The 27,467-nt window shown below is 45.8% G+C and overlaps 1 protein-coding gene across 4 annotated transcripts in view; it reads right to left on the reverse strand.

Moving 5' to 3' along the window:
* Window positions 1-27,467, reverse strand: part of casz1 (castor zinc finger 1) — a 360,461-nt gene that overhangs the window by 74,397 nt on the left and 258,597 nt on the right. For all 4 annotated transcript variants that reach the window (XM_069918493.1, XM_069918491.1, XM_069918492.1 and 1 more), the window contains exons 4-7: window positions 15,721-16,272; window positions 10,127-10,925; window positions 5,840-5,881; window positions 1,266-1,301 (exon numbers count right to left, since the gene is read on the reverse strand). In XM_069918493.1, the coding sequence (XP_069774594.1) occupies window positions 1,266-1,301; window positions 5,840-5,881; window positions 10,127-10,925; window positions 15,721-16,228 (1,385 nt within the window). In that variant the 5' untranslated portion in view covers window positions 16,229-16,272. The remainder of the gene's footprint in view (window positions 1-1,265; window positions 1,302-5,839; window positions 5,882-10,126; window positions 10,926-15,720; window positions 16,273-27,467) is intronic.

Raw genomic sequence — 27,467 nt, forward strand, 5'->3', positions numbered from 1 at the left:
CCTGTATCTTATGTTTTTAATTTCAGGTTTCCAGCTTTATCTGCTTTTGTCTACACAGTACAGTGGGCCATACCAGGCATGCAGAGAGTGCTAAATAATTGCTACCCCTTCTTTCTGCATCCAAGGCTCTATCCTAGTGGGGTACAGGTCGAGTACCCCTTATCCGAAAATCCAAAATGCTCCAAAATCCAAAACCTTTTGGCCTCACTTACCCACGTGGGGCTCTATTGGCATCAGTTTGTTACCAACATTGTCACTGCCAGACCTGCGTTCATGACTCTGGAGGAAACATTTTAAAAAAGCCATCCCATAGAAATTCTAGGACTTGGTGTTGCATTTATCTTCTTTTGTTAAGTACAAAATATTATTTTCATGTGAAATATGAAATTAATTTCCACCTAAAATGCCATGTTTCAGTGTAACATGACCTGCAACATTTTTGCGTTGAAAAAAATAAAGTGTATTGTAACGTTTTGATCAAAACACAGTATGGTAGGTGGAGACTGAAAGCCTGCTGTTGTTTAACTGTTGGTACAGGGATTCTGCTGATATTTCTGTGCTGCTTAGTTACCCTGTACACATTATTCCAAAATCTGAAACACTTCTGGTCCCAAGCATTTTGGATAAGGGGTATTCGACCTGGATCGCATTCCAAGCTCCATCACCACCTTACTCTCCCTAGCTAAACCCCAAAGTGAATCCCTCCCACCCTGTTAGTTTGTTCCTCCCCTGAAGAGGATGGGTCTGTGGTTGATGCTTGAATTGGTTATTGGATGATAAAAATCCCCACCTCCCTCTCCCATTTCCCTCCAGCCAATCACATTCTCCTGGAGGAACGCAGCAAGTTGAACGTGCATCAGTGAGAGACAGAAGAACGGTTTACATTTCGGGTGAAACAAAAATGCCTGCAGATGCCGTAATTGTAGTTAATACACAAAAGTGCTGGAGACACTGCAGCATCTTAGGATGTAAAGGTATGTAATGAACATTTCTGTCCTGAGCCCTGGTCTGGATTTTAAATTTAAATTTAGACAGGCCCTTTTGGCCCATGAACCCGAGTTGCCTGATTACACTCATTTAACCTTCAACCCTTTACATTTTGAATGAGTGAAGAGTTTTGGCCCAAAATGCCAACCATTTTTTTTCCTCCCACTGGTGTTGCTCAACCTGCTGAGCTCTTCCAGCAGGTTGCGCTTAGCCTTAGATTCCAGCATCTACCATCTCCTGTGTAGCCAATGCCGAATCCTATTCCCAGAGACACTCACCGATTTACTGCAGACACATTGGAACTCGGCAACCTTCTGCAGGGAAAGAGAATACATGGATATTAGTCTCCCAAACTTCGGAGAGGTCATTTTGCCATCATCCTTAATTTTAAGTTAGCGATGTTGCACAGTAGAAGGCCCTCCCAAACCATGAAACTCATGCTGCACAATTACATCCAATCAACCTACCAACCCTGTTCATCTTGAAGGGTTGATAGAAATCAGTGCACCCAGAGAAAATCCAAGCAGGTCATGGAGAAAACGTACCGACCCCTTACAGACAGCTCAGGATTCAAACTGCCTTGCTCTAATAGTTTTCGTACTCCAGATAGTATTCCTAGAAAACGGAACTCCAGTGGTGAGAGGGTCAGACAGGGCCACAGACATTGGGTCATTGGTAAAAGATCCCAGAGATGGATTGGGAATTCTTTTCTCACTGTCTTTGGGGAAGTGTAGATCACAGTGTCCAAAGTGTGGGCGGACAGAGCTGATGAGATCTCTAAAAAGGGAATTGGATAAATTGAGAGAAAGAACTGTGTGGTTGTGCAGGCACCATGAGACGGATGGGATTGGCTTTTCGATGAGACAGTATGGACCAAAATGCCTCCATCATGAGGCATCACTCCGTGATTCCACACCGTCTGTCTGCCTGTAGGGCCATCCAATTGGAACACGTGACCTTACCTAAGAACCATAGAACACTACAGCACAGAAACAGGTCCCTTCAGCCCTTCTAGACTGTACCAAACCTTTTTTTTTGCTTAGTCCCACTGACTCCAAATTTGGCCTCACCAATGTCTTATACAACTTTACCATAACATCCCAACATCTAAACTCAATATTTTGATTTACAAAGGCCAAAATGCCAAAAGCACTCTTTACAACCCTATCTATCTATGATGCTACTTTCAGAGAATTATGCATCTGTATTCCCATATCCCTCTGTTCTACTCCTCTATGATTCACTGCATTCCCTTTCTTGGTTTGACCTTCTAAAATGCAATAGCTAACATTTGTCTGCATGAAATTCCATCTGCCATTTTTCCAGCTGGTTCAGATCCCTCTGAAAGCTTTGAAAACCTTCTTTGCTGTCCACGACGCCACCAATCTTCATGTTATCTGCAGATATGCTGATCCAATTTATCACATCATTTATATAGATGACAAACAACAATGGTTCCAGCACCGATTCCTTAGGTACCCCACTCGTCTCAGGCCTCCAGTCTGAGAAGCAGACATCCACCACTATTTTTTTACTTCTCTTGACCAGCCATTGTTGAATCCAGTTCACTACTTCACCATGAATACCTAGCTTCTGAACCTTACTGACTCACCTCCCACGTGGGACCTCGCCAAAGGCCTTACTAAAGTCAATGCAGACAACATCCATCACCTTTCCTTTGTCAACCTCCTCGAAAAACTACCACACACAAAGCCACGTTGACTATCCATAATCTCTTACAACATCTTACAATAATTTACCTACTACTGACGTCAGGCTCACCAGCCAAGAATTTCCAGGGTTACATTTGGAGACTTTTTAAACAACGGAACAATGTGAGCTATCCTCCAATCCTCTGGCATAATACCTGTGGCTAAGGACAATTTAAATATTTCTGCCAGAGCCCATGCAATTTCTACACTTGCCTCCCTCAATGTCCGAGGGAATATCTATTCAGTCCTTGGGGATTTATGCACCCTTATTTGCTTTAAGACAGTAAGAACTTCCTTCTCTTTAATCTGTAGGTTCCATGACCTCACTGCTTGTTTTCCTTACTTCCCACAACTCTGTGCCCTTTCGCTGAGTGATAACTGATGAACAAAACATTTCAGATCTTTCCCCGTCTCTTTTGGCTCCATTCAAAGCCGACCAATTTTGTACCTCCCTATCCTTTTGTTCTTAATCTACCTGTAGAAACCCTCAGGACTTTCCTTCACTTTGTCGGCCTCTTGTCTTTTTTCTTCCTGATTTATTTCTTGAGGTTTTTCTTGCATTTTTTATACTTCTCAAGTACCTCATTTGCTCCACGTTGCCTATAATCGTTGCTCACTTCTCTTCTTCTGAGCCAGATCCCCAATATCCCCCCCCAAAACCAAGGTTCCCCATGCCTGCTAACCTGGCCTTTGATCCTGACAGGAAGATACAAACTCTGTACTCTCAAAATTTCACCTTTGAACATCCTCCACTTACCTTGCACGTCCTTGCCTGAAAAGCAACTTATTCCAATCCACGCATTCTAGATCATTTCTCATTTCCTCAGAATTAACCTTCCTCCAATTTAGAATCTCAACCCGAGGCTCAGGCCTATTGCATTATGATCACTGAACCCAAAATGTTCCCCTACCTATACAGGTACTTCTGTCACTTGACCTGCCTCATTCCCTAAAAGGAGATCCAGTATTGCATTGTATCTCGTTGGTATCTCTATATATTGATTAGAAAACTTTCCTGAACACATTTGATAAACTCCAAGCCACCCAGTCCTTTTACAGTTTCAGCGTCCCAGTCAATATGTGGAAAGTTAAAATCTCCTACCATCACAACCTTATGTTTCCTGCAGCTGTTTGCTATCTCTCCACAGATTTTCTCCTCCAATTCTCATTGACTATTGGGTGGTCTATCATACAACCCCATGAGTGTGGTTGTACTTTTCCATTCCTCATCTCCACCCATTAGCCTCAGTAGACGAGCCCTGGTCTGTCCTGTCTGAGCACGGCTATGATAATTTCCCTCACGAACAATGCCACCCCCCCACCCCTTTCATCTCCCGCATTCAATTGTGCGTAAAGCAATAGAAACCCGGAACATTGAGGTGCCAGTCCTGCCCCTCCTGCAACCAAGTTTCACTCATGGCCACAAAGTCATAATTCCATGTGCTAGTCCACACTCTAGTCTCATCTGCCTTTCCAACAATGCTCCTTGCATTGAAATGGATGCACCCGAGAACATTTCCACCATGTACAACCCGTTGACTTCTAATGGTGCATTGCAATTTTCACATAATCTTTTCTCTCCTCCACTCTTCTATCTGCTCTGGCTCTCTGGTTCCCACACCCCTGCAAATCTAGTTTAGACCCACTGGAGCAAAACAAGCAAACCATCCTGCAAGGATATTAATCTCCCTCCAGTTCAAATGTAAACTGTCCCATCAGAACAGGTCCCATCTTCCCTGGAAGAGCCCAATGATCCAGAAACCTGAAGCCCTCCCTCCTACACCATCTCTTTAGCCACATGTTAAGCTGCATCATCCTCCTATTTCTAACCTCACTAGCATCCTGGAGGTTCTGTCCTTCAACTTAGTGCCTAACTCCCTGAACTCTCCTTGTAGGTCCTCCTCACCTTCCCTACCCATGTCATTGGTCCACTCCCCCGAGACTCTCCCACTCACTGTCTCACCAGGGTCCAACTAACCCACCACAGGGCTATGAGAGGAAACCAGAGCACTTGGAGGAAACCCTATAGTCATAGGGAGACCAGACAGGTCAGGATTGAACCTGGGTTTCTGGTCCTTTGAGGCAGTGTCTGTACTAGCTAAACCAATGTGGCACGTGCACAAAGTACCCAGGACCCTCTAACTGGATATGCGAGGACAGGAGAGGGGAAAGTGTTCTCTGTAAATCAGGGCCCTGGGGTGTCCCCCCATGAGATTGTAACTTTACTCCAAGTCCAAGGCTGAAGTTATTCCTACTGTGCAGTGAAGACACACAGCCTGAAACAGGTCAAACACCAATCATAAAGGAGCATATGATACAGCAGCAGGAGAACATTTGGCCCAGAAAGGCCTCAGTAGAGGCTTCACACTTTAAGGTGCATAAACCATATTCTATATTTTTCCAATGAAACAAAAAGTCTCCCTTGTTTATTCAAAATATAAAATGGAATAATAATTATTTTACATTGAACCCAATCTGTAGTTAGCAATGTAATTATTGCTTGAGAAATTATAAATCAAATATGTGAGGTGATTAACAGAGAGGAACAGTGTACAGATCCAGGAAGATGAAGAATAAAACCCTAGCTCAATGTAAACAAGGCCAGCATGGTGGCATAGCAGTTAGTTTAATGCCTTTACAGCACCAGTGATTGGGATGGCACTGGGGTTCGAATCCCGCGCTGTAAGGAGTTTGTACATTCTCCGCGCATCTGCATGTGTTTTCTCTGGATGCTCCGGTTTCCTCCCACAGGGGGTGGGGGTTAGTGGGGTGGAAATTGGGTGGCATGGACCCATGGGCCGAATGGCCTGTTACCATGCTGTATGTCTACATTTAAGGCTGATGAAGTGTTCACATTTGTGCCTATTGATCCTTCACACTAAACGTGCACACATTTTCAAAAATACCAGCCAAAAAGATATATCCTTGCATGTTTTTTAAAGCTGAAAAGGACAGTGATTAGTTGAAGAGTTAAACTCATTACAGTCATTTTTTCTTAAGCTGAATTGCCACAATCATAAAATGCAATTACAGTAATGGACTGCAGAGAGAAAAGGTCATGAACACTTTGAAGGACTTAGTTCCTTAAACAATTACAGTTAAAGCTGTCGGGTTTCTGGTAAAGGAAGTGAAGTACCTACCCAACAGAGTCTTCAACCAATGGGTCTCCTTTGGAAAACCGACTGTGTGAGAAATTTGAAAGTAAACTATTAACACTTTTGCTTTGCAAGTCTGTTGGTCAGTTAATGCAGGAAATCAGCTCAAGAAGGTGCCATAGATGCAAAATCCCAATGCAGGAGAAGATGAAAGCAACTTTCTATAGTGGCATGAATATCTCTGTCTCATCTGGGCTAATGCTCGTCACAGTATTAAGGGAATATTTGGATGGGGTATTAAATCCAAACCTTCTCTGGTAGAGATTCTCGAAGAAGAGTTGGGAAATTCTCAGTTCTGTCCCGGCTAACCTTAATCAACATCACCAGAAAAAGATCACAACTGCCCACAGGTTCTTGCTCTGCACTTTTCGCTCGCTGCAGTTCCTGCATTACTGCAGTGAGTCACCCTTTGAAAGTGGATGTTAAAGCAATTTGGGGACATGAGGCCAGGGCGACGTGGAAAGAGAAACATTCTTCTACTCTCAGCTTTTTAGCCTATTTATTTTTCATGCCGACATTAATGGAATAATCAAAAGAACCGTTGAGATATGCAGTGAGCAAAGCTGCACCTGAGCAAATGGGGAGTGCAGCGGGATCAACCTAACTCTATGTGCCAGTGTGGAAAGGTTAAGATCATTATTAATGTAATCAAAGCACAGCCTAACATAAAATGGACTCTGTGCTTTGAGATGAAAACCAATTTCCAACATAATAGGTTCATTCATTTTGAATACAATATGATTGAAATTATGTGGCACAGTGACGCATACACACACTGATGATCTACACATCATTAGTGCACACCTTTGTTTACTGTCCTTGCTGTGAATCGCACAGGTTCCTCTGACTCTGTGCGATCCACAGGGAGCTGGGTTTGGATTCCCTGGTTCAGTACAACGGGAGTTAAACACGAGAGTCTGCAGACACCCTGATTGAAGTAAAAACACAATGCTGAAGAAACCCAGAAGGTTAAACAGTATAAAGATGCATAACCAACGATTCGGGTTGAGCCCTCCATCAAGGTATTAGAAAAATGTAGGCAGGCACTGCATAAAGTACAATGTTTGACCTGATGAGTTTAGAACATTACAGCACAGTACAGGCCCTTCAGCCCACAATGTTATGCTGACCCATAAATTCTGTATATAAAAAAAATATAGTAAACCCTCCCTACCTCGTAAGACTCTATTTTTCCTCCATCCATGTGCCTGTCTAAGAGTCTCTTAAATGACTTTAATGCTTCAGCCTCCACCACCATCCCTGGCAAGGCATTCCAAGTACCTACAACTTACCGCTGATGTCTCCCCTAAACTTCCCTCCCTTCACTTTGTACGCATGTCCTCTGGTGTTTTCTATTCCTGTCCTGGAAGAAAGGCAGTGGTTGTCCACCCTTTCAATGCCTCTCATATCTTGCAGACGTCTATTAGGTCTCCTCTCATCCTTCTTCATAAGACTTATTTTCCAAACCAGGCAGCATCCTGGTAAATCTGTTCTGCACCCTCTCCACAGCTTCCACATCCTTCCTATACTGAGGTGACCAGAACTTAACACAAAACTCTAAGTGTGGTCTCACCAGAGATCTGTAGAGTTGCAGCATGAACTCTCGACTCTTGAACTCAATCCTTGATTAATGAAACCCAACATCCCATAGGCCTTCTTAACTATCCGATCAACTTGCTGTTTCTCCAGCATTGTGTTTTTATGAGGATGACAGAAGCCCAGATATGAATGGCAGCTTACGACATCTTTGCTCATTATTTTAAGTCGACTTTGCCACCTTCACACTAAAATACCAAATAAAAGCTTGCCACCCGAAACATGTTTGATTGTCCCATCCTCAAAATGTTATCCTGTAGCTTAAATAGCAGGAATCAATTTTTTTCTCTCCTTGGATACCCGATACAGTAAAATCCCCATTATCTGGCACTCAATCAACCATAAACTTAAATGTCTGGCAAAAAAAAACCGACGAGGAAGTAAATAAATCAAATGAATTTTAAATCAAATCAGAATAAAGTTTTAAATAAAAGTTTAAAATTGTAAAAGTAAATGTTCTCTGAAGCAACACATATCCCCTTGGGAGTGAGCATTCAGCCAGAGGAACGCCCTGGTCATGCCCTACCCTCAGCAGCTGTTTGAATAAAGTTTTAATAAAGTTACATTTGAATAAAATGGCATCGCCCAGGATGAAGAGCCAAAGTGTCTTTATCTTTATTAATTATATTAATATATTAGTAAGGCTCTATCTGTAAACTTGATGTAAGGAAGGGAGTTAATTATCATGGTGGTATGGTTGGCGTAGCAGCTCGCGCAATGTTGTTACAGCGCTCATGAATGGGGTTCGAATTTAAAGGAAGGAATGCCAAGGGCCTGACTGAACACTGGCGTGGAGGTGAGCCGGGTTGTCAGTGAGAAGGGTTAATTATGACAGCGGCAGGATTAGCGCAATGGTGTTGAAGCACCAGCGCCCGGTGTTTGAATTTAAATTAGCTGATTAAAGTGAACTTTATACAATGAAATACCACAATACAAATACCAAATTACTTTACATTTTGCACTGTTTCTTTGTCTTTTAAACAGTATATTCTTAATGCAGGTGCCTTAGTTAGGCATTGGGAGAGCGAGTCTCAGTCAACCGGAGATTTCCCATATCCGATATCCATGATTCCCGTAGGTGCCGGATAATGGGGATTTTAATGTATTTTCCAATTGTGACAATGAAGGCAAACTCCTGGTGCTCACTTGGATTAGTCTTTTCCATCTACCCAGCAAATGTGTGGCTTGGTGGGGAACACTCAGTCCTTTGAGTTGTGAATTGGGGATCCAGTCCCCCTCTGGAGGCTTAATCACCAGCACTTGTCCTTTCCGAGGAAATGTGACAGAGTTGTGTGGGGTGGGGGAGGGGTTGTCTATCCTTTAAGGAGCCAGGGGCATCACTGCGTGGTACAGGTACCGCTCTGCCTGGACCGCAAGTAACCACAGAGGATTGTGAATGTAGCTCAGACCCTCACACAAACCCCTGTCCCCTCCGCTGACTCCATCTATACATCCCACTACCTTGGAAAAGCAGCCAACATATCAAAAGATGCATCCCACCCTCGGCACATTGTCTTCACCACCCCCCCCCCACACCCCTTAGGAAGAAGATTCACCAACGTGAGGTTACGCACAACCAGATTCAAGGCCAGTTTCTTGCTTGCTGTTATTAGGCTCTTGAATGAACTTCACACAAGTAAAATTATGCTTTCTTTGCTCTGTACCATTTGATTTCTTTCTCCCATTCTCCACTTCTGTTCCATTTATTCTTTTCTGTGCTAAGTATGGGATGTCTCGCTGGACTGCTCGCCAAATAAACTTTCTCACTGTACTTTGGTGCAGGTGACAATAGACTTGAATGTGATTGTGTTGTGTGCAAATTGATTGCTGCATTTCCTCCATGATGCAGTGATTTCGCTTCAGGGGTTGCTGAGTGATTTGGAATGCCCTCAGCTTATGAGTTGCAAGCCTGCCCTTCTTTCATCTCACCCTTTCCTCTCATGAACTTTTGCAGTTTCCCTTCAGCCACTCCACAAGGACCCGTATGCCTGGGAGTTCCACACCCTTCGCACTCTTGGTGCCACCATGGAGATGTGTCCCCAACCCCTCCCTTGGATTAAACCGCGAGGACTGATTGACAGTGAGGCGATTGACCCTCAGGTCCGAGTGTGTCCACTCACCCATCAGATTAAAGGGAAAAGGATGGGGGGGGGGGGTGGAGAACAACGTTCCGAGGATGGGATACATCTTTTCCAAGGCAGTGGGATGCGGAGTCGGCTGAGTGGACGGGGGTTTGAGTGAGAGTCTGAGCTGTGTTCACAACTCTCTGCAGTTTCTTGCAGCCTTGGGCTGAGTTGTTCCTCTACCATGCAGCAAAGCCCCTTCTCCTTAAAGGATAGCCACCACCCCCCCCCCCCCCCCCACTACACAACTCTGTCGCATTTCCTCAGTGCAACTCCGCAGGACCAGCACTGGTGTTTAAGCCTCTGTAGGGGGTCTAGACGAGGAGATGGACCCCCGGGTCTGAGTGTGTCCTCTTGCCCATCAGATTAAACAGTCAGAACTGACCAGACGAATTACCCCTGGCTCTGGGTGCATCCCCTCCCTCATCGGATTAAACAGTGAGGACCGACCAGATGAGGGACCCCTGGCTCGGAGGTGAATTGGAGCTCAGAGCCAGTGCTCCATAACTTGGTTTGGACCTGGTGTGAGACAGAATGAAAGGAAAAGCCTTACTTGATGGTGGAAACGGTTCCGGTTGTGATGGAGTCAGTCCGGGAGAAGCTGGACTTCAGCAGGTCTGGACCTCCAATGCCGGCTGATGCAACTGAATCAGAGGCAGGTCCCGGGATGCAGGAGGTGCCAGAGAGGGGAGTGGTGGCTGCGCTGGTCGGGGCTTTCACCACAGCCAGCTTCTGGATGTTCTTGACGTCATACTTGGAGGGACGTCCCACCTTGCCAGTCTTGAAGGCGATAGCGCCGCCCATGTCCGGATCTCCCTCCCCGGGCCTGAAAAGGTGCAAGTACTTGACATTCTCCAGGTCGTACTTGGAGGGCCTCTTGTAGGTGTTGCCGTTTTGGGGCCGGAAGCTCTCTCCCGTCTTCAGCTTCTGGATGAAGTAGTCATACTTTGATGCCCGAGGGGCCAGGCCTTGGGTCTGGGTCAGTAGGCTAGGGGCAGGCTTGGTGTCACGGCGGAGGGGAGCCTCTGGGCCACTCGGGAGAAGGACCTCCTTTTCCTTCTGGGCCCGGGGACCTGGCTCCTCAGCTTTGGCGGAGGGAAGCGGCCGGGGCAGCTGCTCCCCCGCCTTGAGTTTCCGAATGCACTCCTCATACTTGGAGCTGCGGATCCTCCTTGCCAGTGCATCCTCTCCCAGAGAGGCCCCGGGGTAGGTCTCTGAGGTAGTGGCGTGCAACTTGTCAAAGCTGATCTTCTTCGCCAGCTCGTCCTTGACATTCTGGTCATTGTAGCCAAACATTCCCAGGAATTCATTCATCGTCGATGCTGCATAGTCATGGAGCGTTGAGATTTCCCCTGTAGTGACAGTGAGACAGGAAGTGGAAGGACACCAAAGAGTTAAACATTTCAGGAACATTCTGCACAGCTCTTAAGTTTTACGACTGCTAAATTAATTTGTAAAAAGTAATTAATACAGGGGCAAAATAAAGGGAGTTCATCAATGTCAGGAAAATCAATTTCACTAAATGTTCTAGTCAATGGCTTCTCAGTACATTAAACAAAGTTTTCATAAAGGTATTTGACGCACAGCTCCACTTAATATGTAGAAAGTCATCTCTGCTGTTTGGTGTCTCGCCTTTATTGACTAACTTGTTTTATAAGAGCACATTTTAAGGGATGATGGTGGGTGAAGGGGCTTTCCATTCTATATTTTTCTTCTAACTCCAATTCTGACTAATAATGCACTGGAATTGTTTGTTTGCAGTTTTGTTTTGTGAGAACATATGGGTTTTTTCCAGGAAGGAGCCTTTTATTTAGGAAGGACCCACCGACCTGACTTGGATCTACATCAGCAGCCCTTCGATGGTGTTGGTCTGAATCCCAGTGCTTTCTGCCCTCTAGGCGTTGTGGGTTCTCCATCGCCAACAGTTGTTTAAGGGAGAGGCTTCCTGTCTCGAGGGAACTTGCCAATGAGTCATGACTGCCTTACCGTTCTGAACAACGAACCTATCGACCACTGGACTGGCTGGGTAAGCGAGAGCCTTTCTGGGGACGGTGTTTCGCCTGCCATTGCTGCTGGATCTACATGACAAGCAGCGTTCCTGCTCCCTGACACCGACTCTCCCGTTCAGCAAGAACATGGCTGCTCCTCACTCGGACTGCACCCACCTGCCTCTCTTGCTCTCCCTCAACAACTTTGGTTAAAATAAATGCACAGGTCACTTGCCACTCGTAAAGGAGTGAACTGGAAGTTTCATCATCATTAATGAATAGACCCTCACTCCTGAAAGACATGGCTCCTCTTGCTAGGGCTGCAAGTGCACCAGCACCCCTCAAACCCTGGTGCAGTGAACCTTGGTTATGATGGACCTTGGATGCTCGCCGAGGGTCACCAAAACTGCTGGAGACACATTCCACTAACGTTGTCACTGCCCCATCTACATCCTTCTCGATTTCTACAAGAACAAGTGTTCAGCAAATTTTTAAAAAGTACACACCGTGTCTCTTTAAAGCACCAAAGGATTTTCTTTCCGATAACCCTGGAAACTCATCCATAATCCATAGGAATTGCTAGACAATCTCAGAGCCATGAGCACAAGTGAGCTTCGTTGGCAGATCAAAGAGTTTGCTCATCGGTGAAGCAGTTACAATTTTATTGTACTTTATCAGGGAAGTTTCTTTCTGTATGTGCACCAGAAAGTGTTAGGAGCCATTCAAGGAATGAGGTGTCATACTGTTGGTTGGACTAAGTATTGGTTTTAGTTCATAGTTTGCTTCTGAGACAAAGGGCTTGGGTTCAAGTCCCTTTTGAGAGAGTGCAGCACTGCCAAAGGTACCAGTTGGCAGATGAGACCTCATTTAACACCACTGGAAAGATCACTGTGGAAACTCAGAGAAGATTTGCTCGAGTTATACCAGCAATGAAAGGGTTGTGAATAAGGAACATTTGTCAGGTCTTGGTCTATACTTGTTGGACTACACAAGGATGAGGAGGACCTTGTCTAGACATTTCAAATGCTGAAAGGCCTGGACAGAGTAGATGTGGGAAGGATGTTTCCCATGGTAGGGGAGACTAGGACAAGAGGGCACAACTTCTGGATAATGGACGTCAATTTGAAAGACATGTGGAATAATGTCTTTAGTCATTGGGTCATGAGTCTGTGGAACCTATTGCCACAGATGGCTGTGAAAGTGACAGAGATTGACAGGAATTTGATTAGTCCGGGCATCAAGGGTTACTGAGAGAAGGCCGAGGAGTGGGGCTGAGTGGGAGGATGGGTCAGCTCACGTCAGAATGGCAGAGCAGACTTGATGGGGTGATTGGCCAACTTCTGCTCCTACATCTTGTGAAACTCTAATTATCCCACATCCAATTGCTTGGAAGTTCCAATGGTCTGGCATCTGGATCAATTGTTAGCTTGGAATGTGAGTCAGGGTACAAATGGGCTGTATGGACAGAGTCGGGGGTTCTCAGGGGGCTGGAGCTGGGGTCAGGGATCAGGTTGTGAGCCAGTTGTGCGGAATACTTGGGATCAATAGAAGAGCATTTGAAAGCAGGTTTTCTGTTCACAGGCACAAGACTGCTTGGGCTAGTTTGATCCAGCTGGGAGAATGGGTGAAAATATTTTGGAAGATGTGTGCATGGTTTTCTGGGCAGGAATTTCAGGTTGAAGCACTTCGGCTTCTAAGGAATAATGGGAGGAAGGGGGTAAGAGAGAGAGAGAGAGAGAGAGATGGATTGAACATGACAAGTGGACACAGTCCATCATTGCATTTAGCAGAAGTTTAGGACACAAGGCACAGTTAAAGAAAAATTGGGGAGACTTTGCCTTGTTGATCTCATGCCAGCAATGTGCAGCTTTGTGTTACCAGAGGTGGGAAAGGTGAACGAGTGTCGGGAAATCTTCACCCAGGAGGCGAAATGCCTTCACCCTGAAACTGACTGTGAATGGGAGGTGGCTGGGGTTGGATCTTCAAAGTTTCAAGCTCCCCCTTCTGGGCCCATTCATTTTTAACAAGACCCTCTGTAAATTGTTCCAATCAAAAGCAGTTCAACCCAAATTGTGGATTTTGACAAGGAAATTGGCGCCATTTCAAACTGTTCGAGCTAGTCAAAGTCCCTTTGAGCAAAGATGTGAGATGCACAAAGGACAATGTTACTGCACGGTCAGGAGGGACAGGTGGCCTGCTCCACAGGAGCTCGGAAACATCACCAGCTGCACAAAACGGCCCCCTATCCAAATGGTCGCTGTTACTACTCGTTCTCCACAAGTTTCAGCTGTTGTACACTTGGCTCAGAATCAGAATGTGCTGGGCAGACAATCCCGACCAGGTCTGAGGGTGAGCTGAATTATCAGAGCTACCAGTTCCCAGCTGAGGTGTTGGCCCAAGGCCCTCCTAGAAAGGATTTGGGGGTAAGGTTCCAATGGGGATTTACCCCGACTGGCACCAACAAGTTACCTGGTTACAATCACATAGTTGTCAGTGGGATCTTGCTCTGCCAAAATTGGCACTTTGACAGTGGAGAGCGTTGTAATTGAAGACTTTTTATGTTATGGAAGGAACTGCCCAGTTCTATCCCAAACATGGCTCGATTAAAACTTCTGAGGTGGCTACGAAGCCTATCCCTGGGAGATCAAGGCATACCTCTGCCAGCTAACGGGCACCCGGGTTTCTGCAGGACAGTCCCTCGAAGCCTTCAATGGGAGGAGAGGGTTGAGATTGAATGGGACTGGTGCAGGCTGGGAAGATTTACAGAATGCAGTATCCAGTAATACTGCTCACATCATTGACCACGTCAACCACAGCAGGAGAGGCACAGCATTGCCCAGACCATGTGCCCTGTTGAATGCGTTGAGCCACTATCTGTCCAAAATAACCCAAGATCTGCTCATGGAACACTGGGCAGGGTCTCCAGTGATCGAAGGAGTCTGAAGTGTTTAAGACTCATCGCCTCATAAGGCTTGAATTCAGCAAGAATAATTTGTTCTGACAGAGTGTCAGATAATCTTACTTTAAAAATAGTGTAAAAATGTTTTGACCTTATCATATTTCCTCCCGATGATGTCATGCCTTGGCTTTAGGTAATTCCAGATTTCTATATCAGAAGCCAGTTCAGTAGATAGTGTCATTGGAGCATTAAATGAAGTACCCTAATCTTTGCACTTAAAGTCTGCAGATTCTTTCACGAAGGGCAGTCCAAGCCCCATCTATATTTGAACCCATTAAATACACGTTTTCCTCTCATGTGATAACAAACAGCACTTCATATCTCCACCTTTTTACATTCCAGAGCAGCACTGAGAAACCCTGTGAGGGGTCAGCATGCGTGACCTCTGCACCCCCCCCCCCAGCCATTGGGAGAGTTCTTTAATCTCCGCTCGTCCATGAGCCGCTTGGCTTTTGTTCAATAGCAGCTGCTGGCTTTGTAGGGATTGAAGGAGTGCTCGGTACACAAACGATTCAAGGGCTCAAGTCCTCACTCTTAACGTGTCTCACCAGCATGGGGATAAAATGCCAATGTTTTGAGAGGGAGGTGGGCAATTGGGAATTTTATTATTTTCTCTTACAATTAACGAGTCTAAACTTGCACCCTTGGAGAAGACTGGTGATCATCAGTGGTGTAACCCGGTGCAGAGGTGTCACACTACCCCCCGCCTTCTTTTCCTTCAATTACTACTTCATTCTCAAACAAGTTACTGATCTCAGTTCACAAATACTAATGACCACAACATTGTAGCTAAAACACCAAAAAATTTGACAAAAGCAATGACTGTAAAAACACCAGCAGCAACAAAAACAACAGCGTATGCTGATGGGACGGGCAGATGGAACCACGTGATTCGAAGGGTCATTGTCTTTGGGTAACGATGACAGCTCTGACTGGAGCCCATTAGAACATTCAAAAAGTAAATGGGCATCGAGTTTCACCTTTGTAGGTATATTGATTCATGTCAGCTGGGCTTACGGAAAATGTTTCTGTTGTTATAACTAAATTACAGGGATATATTTATAAAAAATAATACATTTCTGCTGAAACACTGGACAAAAGGTTTATAGAGAGTTAGACCATCTGATGGTGTCTGTGATGTGGTCTGCACCATTCCCCACCCACCTAGTGACGATCATAGAAGGGGCAAGGGTAACTCACCTGAAGAGGCAGTGCTGGGTTGCCTCGTGCTGGCCTCACTGGAAGAATTATAACCTTCTTCTTTCCGCCCCACCTCCTCAGAATCTCGGTCCTCCATGCAGCTGCCGTCGAGCGATCCCTGAGCTCCATCGTTCTCTTCCTCCTCCTCCTCCTCCTCCTCACTGCACCCTTTGGGCTGAAGCATGTACACCCCTTCCGAGGACAGGAAGCCCATGGGCCCAGCCTTTGCTTGGCAGTCCCCGTGTTCGTCCGTGTACTCTCCGTTCACCCACTTCTCGATGGCTTCCCGCCTCTTCTTGTCCTCCTCAAACCTCTGGAAGCGGCGAAGGCCACCGGTACTCTCGGCCTTTCCCTCCTGCTCGCTGGGGTGCAGTCTGTCGCTGTGGCGACTCTCTTGGAGTTTATGGTCTGGCTCGGCCTGCTCTGCTGCACAGTCATAGACAACCTGCCGACTTAGCTTGGCACAGATAGCGTTCAGTTTCAGACCACCCTTCCGCTTGGCAGCCATCTTGGAATTTCCTGAGGTGCCCTCAATGCATGAAATTCATTCCACTTCCGAGGGGCAAGAAAAGATTGCAAACAGAGAAAACAAAAACACAATGTAAATATCAATGTGCAAGAACTGGAGCTAACAATGAGAAGCTGGAGGGATTCAAAGGGTCAAGCAGTGTCCGCGGAGAGAAGTGACCAGCCAACATTTCAGGTCAGGACCCCTTCTCAAGACTAACGTGGGAAGTGCAAGTAGCAAATGTGAAACTAAAAGCGGTGGGGGGGAGGGAGGCTGGAAGAGAAAGGGGGGTGGGGGGTAGGAGAAACTTTTGAGGGAAGAGGGAGGTGGAGGAGAAATTTAGGTAACCCCAATTTGATGTTCATGCTGTTAGGTTTTAGGTGCACCCAAACGTGCTGGAGAAATTCAGCAGATCCCGCAGCGCCAAGAGAAAGCAAAGATATATAACTGTCATTTTGGGCCTGAACTCTTTGTTAAAGTAAGGCTCAGCAGGCCTGAAATGTTTGTTATATTTCTTTGCCTCCTATGGGGCTGGTTGACCTGCTGAGTTCGTCCAGCGCTCTCCTTTCACTGGGTTTCACCTGTGGAATAGAGTAAGCTGCTTCCATAAGATGACGTTTGGCTTCACCCCATCAACAGACAAGGTGGTGGACAGACAGGCCCGTGCGCGCGCGCGCGTGTGTGTGTGTGTGTGTGTGTGTGTGTGTGCGCGCGCGTGTGCCAAAGGGACATAAAATGACAGGCATCTGGAGTTCAGTCTTAGACCCAAGGCCAGAGAGCAGGTGGTTAGGGAAGCGGTCACCCAGTCTGCAACTGTATTCGATTCTCTATCAAAGTGACAGGTGAAGTTAATACGTAGAATCAACAGAGAGATCCCCAACAGATGGTTTAAGGACCAAGAAGCCCAGAAATAAAGTCAAGGGAAATCTGAGGGGGACATATGAGGATGAACTTATTTATGTAGCAAGGTGCTTATGGATATGATAAAAACACAATACTGAAGAAACTCAGAAGGTTAACAGTGTACTTTATAATACATAACCAATGTTTTGGACTTGAGCTCTTCATCAAGGTCTGACAAAATGTTGGCAGGCGCCCAAACAAATCTTTATTGTCAAATATCTTTAAATAAACAAAATGCCTTTTTCTTTGCTACATAACGTACACAGTTCGACCTACTGAATTTCTCCAGCATTGTGTTTTTACTTCAACCAATGTCTGCAGACTTTCGCATTTTACTTCCACTTATAATATGGAACTTACCTCCAAGAAATATTTTATTGAGTTATATTTGCACAGACATTAGGATGAAATAGGGAGTTGGGATTTTTCTGCAAACCTCGTGTAGGTTTGATGGGCTGAATAGTCTCCCTTCTAAAGCAGAAATGGAAGCTGTAAAGGATCTTATTCCATTACTGTGACATCCACACGGTGATGCCCTGGCTTGACAAATGAAGTAAATCACACAGTGTTCCAGAGACGTACAGGGTTTGTTGGTTAATTGGTCACATGAGTGTATTTGGGTGGTGTGGGGTGGAAGGGCCTGAGACCGTAACTCTTAAAACAAAGTAATATCTAAACCCAGCATCCCCAACTTGCATTGGAGAGATGTGGGCCAGGCAAAACAGAGCATGTCTGAGTCTGATGGTGGACATTCTTCAGCTGCTGTCCACCAGACACACCATTGGGAAAGGCTGCAGTTACTCAACAGATTGAACAGCAAATGTGGAGACAGAAGCAGGGTTTGTGCTTCTGGTTGATGCCCTCAGACCTGGAATCAGTGATGAAATTGAGAAAGGTGGGGAAGGGAGGAACCAGCTCGCGCACGCGTGTGTGTGTGTGTGGGGCAGCAGGGAAAGAAATGGTGAAAATGGCAAGAAGGCCGTCATTTAGACATTGGTACATGCACAGTAACAGGACCTTTGGCCCATGACTAATCATATCCAATTAACCTACAATCCCTAGTATGTATTGGACAGTGGGAGGTAACTGGGGGCAGACATGGGGAGAATGAACAAACTCCTTACAGACCACATGGGATTCGAACCCCAGTCCCAATTGCTGGTGCTGTAACCGCATTGCACTAACCACTACACTAACCAGGCCACCCAATTGTGACAAAGGGACCAAGGAGCGAAAACTAGGAGATCTGGGAATGTGTTGAACCACGTTCAGTCAAAGGTTACAATGCACCGAGATGTCTTTCCTCACTTCTCATTGCAGGACTTCTGTTCACCTTGATACTGCTGTGTCTTACACAGAGATTCCACCATTATTAGTGACCAGAAAATTGCAGAATAAAGGGAAAGGTTCAAATATTTATCCTTAAGGGGTCTTTGCCCTGAAACGTTAATCCTTTTGTCAAGCTCCACAGACATTGAGAACTTCTGGCCTTTCCACCATTGGCAGCATTTTACTTTTGAAGCAATTATACTGGGGCATTTGTGACTGTTCACATTTTATTCTTTAGATGGTAACAGCCCTTTTGGCTCATGAGTCCGTGCTGTCCAATTACACCCAATCAACCCCCAGTACGTTTTGAACCATGGGAGGAAACAGAGTACCCGGAGACACGGGAAGAACGTACAAACTCCTTACAGTTAGCAAGGAATTTGAATCCCGGTCCTAATCACTGGCTCTGTAACAGCATTGCGCTAACCATGCTGCCAATTCTGATGTCTCTGCGTCGCACGTTCACAAAGCTGAGTCAATATCTTGCTTATTCCCAAAGGCAACGACTTCTGGAGTTTCAGAAACATTCAATCTACTAATGCATAAGATAGGAGCCAGAGCAGCAACTTCCAGTCAAGGTGCTGAGATGTCCTAAAGGTTCGTGAAGCCGATAAAGAGCCACACAAGGAGATACTTGGGCAAGACCATGCAAAGTACCTGTCCAAGGAGTTAGGTTTCAGTCAGCAAGTTAAATGAAGTGGAGAGATTTAGGGAGCTATTCCAAAGCCTACGGCCTCGGTGGTTGAAGGCACAGCCTCCAGAGGTGGAGTATGTGATCGAGAGGCCTTTTCTTAGTGTGACAGGGAAGGAGGCCATTCAGCTCAGTGGGCTCTATGATAACTCCCAAGCAGACCAATCCGATCTGTCACTTTATCTCTCTGCAGTATCCAAGGAGAGAAACGATCTGTCAAGGATTCAGGTCCATTTCTCGATAAAGTGAATGTGACCCAAAATGTCGACTGACCATTTCTCTGCAAGGACGCCGACTGGCACTGCTGAGTCCCTCCACCTTGTTCACGCAAGGTTCCAGTGTCCGCAATTCCTTCGCTTTGCAATGGGAAGGTCTGAAAGAGTGGGAGTGACAGATTTAACAGCAGCTTTCAAAAAGGAATGGGAAAAATGCTCGAAGGACAAAAGAACTTGAGGCTACTGGAGAACAAGTCTCGCTGGACAGTTGTTGAAAACAACGAACATGGGCCAAATGGCCTCCTTCCGTGAGTCACTGTATTTAAACTGAGTGTAAAACAACCAGCATTTATTCTGCTGAGTTTGTCCTCATCCTAATAGCTTGTTGAAATCAGAGCTTAATAGCATCATCCCACTCTATATATTGATATGGAAAACCACAATTAGGACACAATTTTGCTTTAATATCTTTCTGTCAATAACACCGCTTTTATTGAAGCGCTGCTGTTGCAGAAGCCCACTCGGAGTCTTCTCAATACCCGGATACGCAGGGGCCAGTGTGCATTCTCAATCCATTACCCTGCAGTGGATTTTTTTTTAATGTTTTGTTCTTGCCCCTCAATGTAAGTAGACGAAAATAAACTGAAACTGATAACCTTTTTGCAAAAATAATCTGGCTATAATTAACAGCTGTGAACTCAGAGCAGCACAGCACAAACTCCCACTCACACAGAAGGACAGCCATCGGCATTTGAAACATTTCAGGGAGGTTACTTAGGAGGGAGAGACAACACCATTTTTTAAATTATAAAGTGAAATAAAAGCAGCTGTTAGGAAACACAATTGCACAGCAATAAACCATTAACCAGTTGTAATCCAGTAAAACCAGTGGCTTTCAAACTTTTTCTTTCCACTCACATACCACTTTAAGTAATCCCTATGCCATAGGTGCTCTGTGATTAGTAAGGGATTGCTTAAGGTGGGATGTGAATGGAAAGAAAACGTTTGAAAACCACTGTTTTAATCGTACCTCATTGCCTTGTTATGTGCACGGTTTCACAACTCCAAAGGAAATGAGCCAATGACAATTTTTCTCAAGCAAAATATTCCAGTAACAATTGGGTCTAGAGCAGTGATTCTCATTCTTCCCCTCCCGCTCACATCCCACCTTAAGCAATCCCTTACCAATCACAGCACTGATGGCACAGGGATTGATTAAGGTGGGATGTGAGTGGAAAGAAAAAGGTTGAGAACCACTGAGTTCAAAGAAGGGCACTTGATAAAGAATGCAGGAAACAGGCAAGGAGATCTCACTCTTTCATGCAGCATGGCACAGCAGGTGTGAGGATAACAGAGAGTGAGGCGCTCAGCGGTCAATGCTTTACTGGAGCCAGCCCTTGGAACGGCTGGATCGCTGAGCGATGCAATGCATGACAGGACACAGCTTCTGACCGTGAAGGCACTTTTCCTGCATAACACTGCAAGCCCTGACCACCGACGCAAGGCAGACCTTGGGGGAGAAAACACAACTCTGAGAACACAGAGTTGGGCTGTTCGGCCCCTCAACTTCATGCTGGCTGGTAAAGAAGGGGCTGAGCCTCGACCTCCTTGGCAACTCATGATGACCCTGTGAGGCTTACACTCTTCAAGTATTCATCAGGCATCTCCTCAATGCAGAAAAGCAAGAAAACTGTCGGAAATCAAAAATAAAAGGAGATACTCGGCAAGTGGAGAAAGGAGCGGTCTTTGACCTTATGTTTTCACTCAGCTTTTCTTTCTTCATGGAAGCTGCCTGCCCCGTGGTGTTACTCCCAACATTTTACACTTTTAGGAATAGTGGTATTTCTGTGCTCACCAACTCATCAACAATCATATATACATTCCCCTGATAATTGATCTCATAACTAAAGTAGACTGGGCCCTCACTATAAACCTGTGTAAGCTATCCAGGAACTTCTATGCATTGGATTAGCTCACGACTCCTTCACTGCTAACTTGAATCTAACTCAAGAGTGGTAGTGGAATTTCTTTAGTTAGGGGATCGTGAGTCTGTGGAACTTGTTGCCACAGTTGGCTATGGAAGCGAGGTGGTTGGGTTTATTTAAGGCAGACATTGACAGGTATCTGATTCGTCAGGATATCAAGGGTTATGGGGAGGAGTGGGGCTGAGTGGGAGGATGGATCAGCTCATGAAAGAATGGCTGAGCAGACTGGTCTATTTCTACTCCTATATCTTAGTGATCTTGCTTCCTCTGTCTGTATAGGAAGGGACGATCCCCTAACTAAAGAACTCTCTTTCTGTTGAGCATTGAGTATCCCACCATTTTCTAGTTCTATTTCAATATTAGAAATAAGACTTTTCCAACTTCTGGCCAACGTGGATCCAGCACATATTACTTTCCTGTCTTGGATATTTTGGGTGTGTGCTGGTAATGGGAGAAGGTGCAGCAATATAGTAGCATTGTTAGGCAGAGAACATTATGTCTGAACTATGATGGGTTCACCACAGCAATGTTTATGTCTTGCACTTGGAATTCAATGGAACCAAATTTTGGGTTTAAAACAAAAAAACACAATTCTGGACAAACAGCATTTTTTTAATGGCAAAGATACATAACCAACATTTCGGGCTTGAGCCCCTCACCAAGGGACGAGCAAAATGTAGGCAGGCGCCAAAACTCAGATGCCTGGCTACATTTTGCACCTAACTTGAAAAATGTCAATAGGTGCCCAAACAAAATAGTGGGAGGGAGGAGAGGGGCAGGAGGAGGAGCATGGTCCCAAAGGGAGGAGGTAATAGGTGGATAAGGGAGGGAGGGCACAGCAGCAAGCAGGGGGAGGGGTGATGGCTCTGGGAATAGAGAGGGAAGTGGGTGGAGAACTAAGGGAAAGAAGGCCAGGGGAAAGGGGAGGGAGAGAAAATTTTCCAGTAGGTCAGCAGAAACTGGAGAAGTATCTCTTAATGGCATCTGGTTGGTCGACAAGGGAGGAGTTCCTTTATATTCACACTTTATCTTGAAATATTCCTGACTTTGTTTTCAAATTGGGGCCTATTTATATAAACAATTGATTCGGTAAAGTTGAATTAAGTTTCAGAAGGTCAGAGGCAAGAGGACAGTCATTTGGAAAATCCATCTGCAGAAAAAAACATCTTTAAGGAACTGGAAGACATAAATTTTAAGGTCTTTTCACAGAAACCTAAGAAGGAAAATTGAGGTCATTTGGGTGTAACGGCAAAGGTCATTTCTGTTCACAGCGCACAGTATTTTAACATCTAACTAGTGATTTCCTTTGTAGGGAAATGGCTTCAATAAGCCTTTCTTTTCATTGTGGTCTGGTTCCTGACCATTTGTATACATTCATAAACACTCATTTAATAGACATTCTGTCGGAAATTGGAAATCCGAGTCTATTTGGTGGATAAAAGAAGGTTGCTGAGGTAATGTGACTTTAATTTTAGGAGCTTCGATGGTCATTTATCCCGGCTTTGCTCCACTGTCAGTCCTTTCAATATTCCTTATACATGTTGCCCAAGAAAGGCTGAGGGTAAAAAGGTGTTGTGACAGTTGATGCAAAAGTTATCCAGAAATCCAGTCGGCTTTCACCAGTACTGATAGGATTCAAAGATCATTGTTCTGATTTTACAAGCAAAGTGCTGTTGGTCACCAATTCACTCAAATACACCTGAACATTCAGGGCGGCACAGTCAGCAAAGCGGTGTGCACAATGCTGTTACAGCACCAGCGACCCAGGTTTGAATCTGGTGCAGTCTGTAAGGAGTTTGTATGCTCTCCCTGTGTCAACGTGGGGTTCCTCTGGGTGCTCTGGTTTCCTCCCACCCTTCAAAACATAAGGGTGGTGGGGGGGTGGGGTCAGTTGGGTGTAATCAGAGGGGCAGTGGTAATTTTTTAGTGCTGGAGCTCACCAAAAACAGTGACAAGGAGGTGGCGGAGTTGCCCCCCTGAGATGCCAGAGTGGCCCCCTGATATGCCAGAGTGGCCCCCTGAGGCAAGGGCTTGTGGGCCAAAAGGGCCTGTTACTGTGCTGTATGTCTACATTTAAATTTAGAAAGCATTTAGGGCATGGTTGAGTTACACTGTGCAACAGTTCAGATCAGAGGTGGTGGTGGGTGGGGGGGGGGGGGTTGGTGGGTTGATGTTGTGTGAGGTCGATGTTGAAGGGAGTTATCAGTAAACTTGGATTTGAAAGAGAATAATGGAAAGAGTCAGAGGAAGGAAGAATGACATGTCCAGGAAGGACTCGTGACCCGATTAATGACAATGAAAGGGCCACACTGGATCTCCTGAAGGTCATCAGCTGTTGAGGGCATGGTGGTGTAGGCTGGTGATATGGGGTACCGGGGGAAATGGTGTATTTGGACTTACAGAAGACTTTTGATAAGATCCCACACAGGCAGTCATTCCAGCAAGGTTACAGCACGTAGATTCTGGGAGTAATATAGAGGTAAGAATGGAAAACTGGTTCTCACATCAAAAGAAGGGTCGATATTTCTCAGTGAGGGGTTCAGGATTCAATTATATAGAGGGAGAAGGACCTAACGGGGTTTTAAAGGGTTAAGGAGAAACTATCAGAGCAAGAATGTGGTGGATGAAAAAAAAAATAACGTGGTGCACAAAAGAGAAAGTGCATCTTTTAAATGGGGAGAGATTGGGAAAAGGTGATGGTGTAAAGGGACTGGGTGCCCTGTATATATCTCACTGAAAAAAAAACCACACTGATTCAGCCTGTGATTAAGAAGGGCCATCTCTATGTTTGGCTTTTACACTGATTGGAGTAACACACAGTAGTCACCCGAGGTGTCCTCACTCTTGAAAAAAATGTTGCTTTCCCTCTTCTACCATCAACTCTGCAGTTACCCGCACCTCCTCCATTACCTGCACCTCTGCCCTGGCCCCCCTTCCCTCACCTACCACTCAACCAGCCTCCTCATCCAACACGCTGCATTATCCTTTGCACTTTCCATTACCTACAGCATGATGCTGCATTCAGACACATCTTCGCCTTTCTTCCCTTCTCCACCTTGCCTAGAGACCACTCCCTCTGTGACTCCTTCATCCACTCATGCCTTCCTACTAAACCCCTCCTTGGCCCCTTCCTCTGTGATCACAGGAAGCAGCACACTTGTGCCCACTCCTCCTCCCTCACCACCATTTGGATACACTCCCCATTCTTCCTTTCTTCTCCATCCCTCTGCCTCCTTTCCTCCAGCTCTCAATCCCCTTCCCTCTTCATTCACAGAACTATTCCCCCTCTCCTCCACCCACTTAGGGTGTCATCCCAACCTCATCCACCTATTATCTCTTGCCTGTGGGCCTGTGCTCCTCTCCCTGCCCCTCCATCCCACCATTATGTTCAGGTAACTGCCTATATTTTGTTCACACCTTGATGAAGGGCTCAAGGCTGAAGTGTTGGTTATGTATCTTTATCTCTGCCATATAATGCACAATGTTTGAGCTCTTGCGTTTCTCCAGCATTGTGTTTTTACTTTACTCACACGAGTAAGGATATCTTATTGCAATTATTTGGATCCTAGATGTGACCATGGATGGACTACAGTTTATAGTTTCCTTCTCCTTGCCAAAACTCCACCAGGGCTGGGTGACACCATTTTCACAAGATAAACCCACCCCTTGGCATGAGCCATTACCAAGGTTCATGTTTCGAGGAGAAGCCTTAGGCTGCTTCCTAGGTTCCATCGACTCCCCCAGAGTGTGTGCCGCAGACCCAGCCATCCAAACCAACCCCACTCCTCACTGCAGTCAAGAGAGAGTGAAGTCTTGCCAGCCTCAGCCTGGGATTGGCTTCTTTACCTGGAGCCTCTTCTGAATATGGTCAGTCCACACAGACAGCCAATGAGATTGGGCCAGTGTGATCAGCTGACAGGATGTTGCTCAGGAACTTTGGTGCGTCAGAAAGGAGGTGGGTTTGGGAATGAATACAGATATCACTAAGTGTGCTCTCTGTCCCTTCAGTGCGCACAGAGGTCAAGATTACTCATTTGACTTCATTTCTTATTAAAAATGGCTTTGTTTTACTTTCTCACTTTTGCAATGACTTTTTGAATGACAGAAATAGATCCACCATTCAAGTCAGAGGGACTTTTCCAAGTTCTCAGAAAGTTGTTCTTTGCTCTGGCAATGAGTATTCCATCATAATCACTGAGTTAACTCCCTCTCCCCCCCAAAATATGTCACCTTTCCACCCTCACCTGAAGCTTCTAGTGGGCAGGGGCCTTGCGCAGCACTGGAATAGCTCTCTTAATCTACAAGAGAGTGGGTTCAGGTTCTACTCCGGAGACAAAGGTGAGAAGACAATGACCTTTATCAGTGTTCTTGCCTCCATACTGGGAAGGAACAAGGCTGACCTTTGTTTTAAACCTCAGTGCCACTTTCCTGCACAAATTCCAGGTTCCCAGATTCCATCCACCTCCAAATATCCATTGACCAGAGATGCTATTCTTCTGATGAGGTGTTAAACTGAAAATTTGCCCAAATCAGCTGAAGATAAAAAAGATCCCGAGAATCACACTGGAATCTTGAACAAAGAAAGAATGGCTGGAGACACCCAGCAGGTCAGTCAGCGTCCGTGGGTAGAAACGGTCAGCCGACATTTCTGAACCCTTTATCATGGCTGATTTTCACTGACCTTGCCGTGCACGGCAGGGGGAAGGTCCTCCCTTTGTTTCTCTCAGATCCTCCACCTTCCTCCCAAAGACAGCAGGCTTAGTTGGTAATTAAAATATCCACAGAAATGCTAGAGGAACCCAGTAGGTCTCATGGTGTCCATGGGAGGTAAAGATGCAGGACCGGCCTTTTGGACCTGAGCCCTTCCTCAAGGTGTGAGCAAAAAGCAGGCAGTCACCTGAATAAAAAGATGGGGTGAGGAAGGAAGAAAGGGCAGGGGGAGGAGCACGGGCCAACAGGCAAAAGGTGATAATTCATTATGGATTGGAGAGGTATGGTGAGAACTGATCGGGGGTGGGGGTGGCTCTGTGAAGGCAGATCTGGAGGGAAGAGAGGGAGACAGAGAGAAAAAGGGCTAGAGGAAAGGTAGCGGATAGATAGAGAGATGGCTAACGGAAATCAGAGAAGTCGACGTTAGTAACATTTGGTTGGATGCTGGAGGAACTCATGAGACCTCACAGTGCCCATAAGTGCGAAAGAAAATGACCACATTTCAGGCCTGACCTTTCTTCAAGGTTCTGCGATCACAGTGTCTGCAGTGTTTAACGAAGGCAACGGTCATTTTCTATTTCTGACATTGAAGATGGAAGATGAGGTGTTGTTCCACCAATTTATAGGTGGTCTCAGTCTGGAAGTGCATGAGACCATGGACAGACATGTCAGTATGGGAATGGGGCGGGGAGTTGAAATGGGTGGCCTCTGGGAGATCCACGCCACTGCGGTGGACAGAACTGAGGTGCTCAATGACGCGACCTCCCAGTCTGCGTTCAGGCCTCTCTGATGCAGAGGATGAACAATGGGCGCACTGGACACAGACTTCCATGTTTCACTGCCTCAGTTGGTAAATTGGCCTCTGTAACGTGTCCCAAAAGTGCAGGTCAGTGAGAAATTGACGGGAACGTGGAAGGATTAAAAAAAAACTGGGATGAGTAAACTGGGTGGTAGGGCCCTCTCTTCTATTTCACTCTATCAGTAAAATAAAACTAGTCTCGGTAATGATGGCTCTGAACTGATTGGATTATGGTACAAACCCATCTCGTTCACCTGCGGAAAGGATATCCAACATCTTTACCTGGTCTAGCTGGTAGGTGACTCCAGATGCATTAAAGCGGTTGCCTCAGTTCAGGGCAATGAGGGACCTTGATGCCAGGGACTTCCACCCATCCCGTGAATGCGTAAAGCTATGTTCCTGGCCGTCATCAAAGACCCACACCACCCAGAACATGCTCTGTTCTCGCTGCTGCTATCAGGAAAGAGGTCTAGGTACCACAAAACTCGGACCACCAGATTCAGGAACAGCTGCTCCCCCTCCACCATCAGACCCCTCAACGACAAACTCAATCAGGGACTTATTTAGGGCGGCACTTTCGGTGCAGTGGTTGGCGCAACACCTTTAC

This window comes from Narcine bancroftii, chromosome 2 (genome assembly GCF_036971445.1).
Source record: "Narcine bancroftii isolate sNarBan1 chromosome 2, sNarBan1.hap1, whole genome shotgun sequence".
NCBI classification, from domain to species: Eukaryota; Metazoa; Chordata; class Chondrichthyes; order Torpediniformes; family Narcinidae; genus Narcine; species Narcine bancroftii.